We start from the raw sequence: 2287 nt of genomic DNA, 5'->3' as shown, positions 1-2287 counted from the left end.
GTTTGAGAATGACCGTTCGATCATCTATATTTAGGGTAGATGAGCCTTTACAGGCTCAGTTGGAGAGAGCCTTATGATGGAGTGGTTTCTCAACCCAAACACGAACCGTGCTAGACAGGTTATTTCACTAAGATATGTCTCTAGTTTTTTTTGCACCCATTAAAATACGAATTATTTCGTACACGGTCGGACGGCAGGCCGTAGACTGATCAGCCAACCCGACTGATGTTGGAGGCGCCAGTCGGTACTGACCTTATTATGCCCAGCAGCGGTTTCGTTTGCTTGAGAGACAGAGAGTTGGTAGGAAAGCAACAAAAAGACTGCGAGGTACCGAGGCGTTGTCAGCAAAAACAAGGTGACGGTGTGGTAAAACTGTCGTGGCGGCGTCAGCTGATGTGGAACTGTACTGGACATATTGAATGCCGGCTGTGCAGAAGCAGGAGTTACACTCACCAGCAGAATTCTGAACAAAACAGGGGGGGAGCTACAGCTACTGCTGTGAAAATGCTCTGTCTCTGCTCTCCTTCAGTCCTTTTATCGTCTGTACGCTCGTCCCACTTTCCCAGTGGCGTCTCCTTCCTCCTAGCTACTCATTCTTCTGCGCCACCGCCGCTAGCTTTCCGGCCGGCGCGCACGCGCACGTGCGTCGTCACCAACCGCTGGCTACCGGGGTCCATTCGTACCGGCCGGCGCCGAGCGGCAGCCCGCGTGCGACGTCGAAATTGTACCTGCGTGGGAGAGAGAAGAGACCGAGCCCGAAGTTAGCGACCACGCTGCCGCCGGCCCCCGGTGGTGTGCTAGCTTGTGGGAGTCTCTCTCGACGTCGACCACCAACCACCACCACGAACGGATGAATTGCAAGCGCGCACGAGGCGGATCGGACGACGACGACAGTGTGCAGTGAGTTGTTATTCTCACTTACTTGGCTGCGAAGCGCTCGGCCTGGGCCTTCTCCGCGGCCGCGAAGAACTGCTCGATCTCTTCTGCCGGTGGCGTCGCCCTCGCTCTGCAAGCGACCGCGGCTGTCGCGGTGGCCGCCAAAGCCTTCCGTCGCCGACGGTGGCGCGTTGGGCCGTCTGCGGCCTGGCTGCACTCCTCGTCGCTGCAGGGACGATCTACCCGTGCCTGGCTCGACGGCGTCGTCTCCCTCCTCCTGAATCACGAACGAAGATTATTATCATATCCATGGGGAAATAGTAATAAGCGTAAGAAGAAGAAAAAAAGCGGCAAGAACGTTGAATATAATAATGCGCAGGAATTCAGGAGGAGCGCGCAGGGCGCAGCGGCGCAGCGCTCACCTGTCGCGGCGGCAGCACTCGGCCGAGTCGCTGACGACGCTCTCGACGTCGCCGCAGTAGTCGTCGTCGTCGTTGCGTGCCTGTAGTAGTAACCGCAAACAAAACGGATGATAATTCAGTCTAGCGGCGCCATGTGTAAAATGTGAATTGCATTGTCATAGACTCATAGCTAGGGTTCCCGGCCGCGCCCACTACCTCCTCCGCTTCACCGCCGCCCCTCTCGCTAGCCGGTGCCACCGCCAGGACGACGACGTCCACCGAAGACGACGCCGTGCTGGAGCACCTCGAGCTCCCGGCACCCTCCACCGGCTCCCCGGAAGCTACAGACGACGACCGCTGTGCCGCCGCCGCAGGCAACGGCGGCACCGGACGCTGCACCTCGCCCTCACCCCCGGGCAGGAACTGCAGCCTCCTGGTCCGCAGGTGCAGGTAGCAGGACCCTGGCGCCGCTGCCCCGCTGGTGTTCCCAGTCACTGCCGCCGTCGTCTGCTTCCTCGGCCTCTTGGGCGCCGCCGCCGCCGCCGCAGAAGCTGTGCTCGCGACGGCGTCGGATTGGGCACGCGTCCTCACGCCGTGCTCCGCGGCCGGCGTCGTCCTCCCCACGTTGCGCTTGCGCTTCCTCATGTACTTCCCCATCGGGCCAACACAAACGGCGCAGGCGCAGGCCACCGCGCTTGTGGCAGTCATCGGGCCTCCTTTTATTAGCCACGGTCCTCGGGAAGGGAAGGTGCCCGGCCTCCGGTCAGAGGTCAGATCCGGATCTGACGGCCGAGGGACGACCGAGCCCCACGCGCCGTTGGGTCGGACAACGGACGGAGCAGCGCAGGGTCTCTTCCCGTTCCGCGCCGTCAGTGACGTACGTTACCGACGAAACAGAAGGTCATGATTGCTGGATCGGACGACGGTTGGGGTTGGGGCTGGGGCTTTCGAATTTCGAATTCAGAGCTCTCGGCCGGAGTCAGGCAGATTGCATTGCAGTTGCAGGCACC

The 2287-nt window shown here is 60.6% G+C and overlaps 1 protein-coding gene across 1 annotated transcript; it reads right to left on the bottom strand.

Moving 5' to 3' along the window:
• Positions 1 to 304: 304 nt before the first annotated feature.
• LOC103637882 (cyclin-dependent kinase inhibitor 1) lies at positions 305 to 1964 on the bottom strand. Its single transcript, XM_008660902.3, has 4 exons — positions 1494 to 1964; positions 1299 to 1378; positions 923 to 1153; positions 305 to 728 (listed from the first exon to the last, which is right to left on the bottom strand). The coding sequence occupies exons 1-4, from the start codon at positions 1932 to 1934 to the stop codon at positions 650 to 652; spliced, it is 831 nt and encodes a 276-aa protein (XP_008659124.1). The 5' UTR covers positions 1935 to 1964; the 3' UTR covers positions 305 to 649.
• Between the last annotated feature and the right edge of the window lie 323 nt (positions 1965 to 2287).

The sequence above is a fragment of the Zea mays genome, chromosome 9 (assembly GCF_902167145.1).
Source record: "Zea mays cultivar B73 chromosome 9, Zm-B73-REFERENCE-NAM-5.0, whole genome shotgun sequence".
Taxonomy (NCBI): domain Eukaryota; kingdom Viridiplantae; phylum Streptophyta; class Magnoliopsida; order Poales; family Poaceae; genus Zea; species Zea mays.
This window is presented reverse-complemented; position numbering and strand designations above follow the sequence as displayed.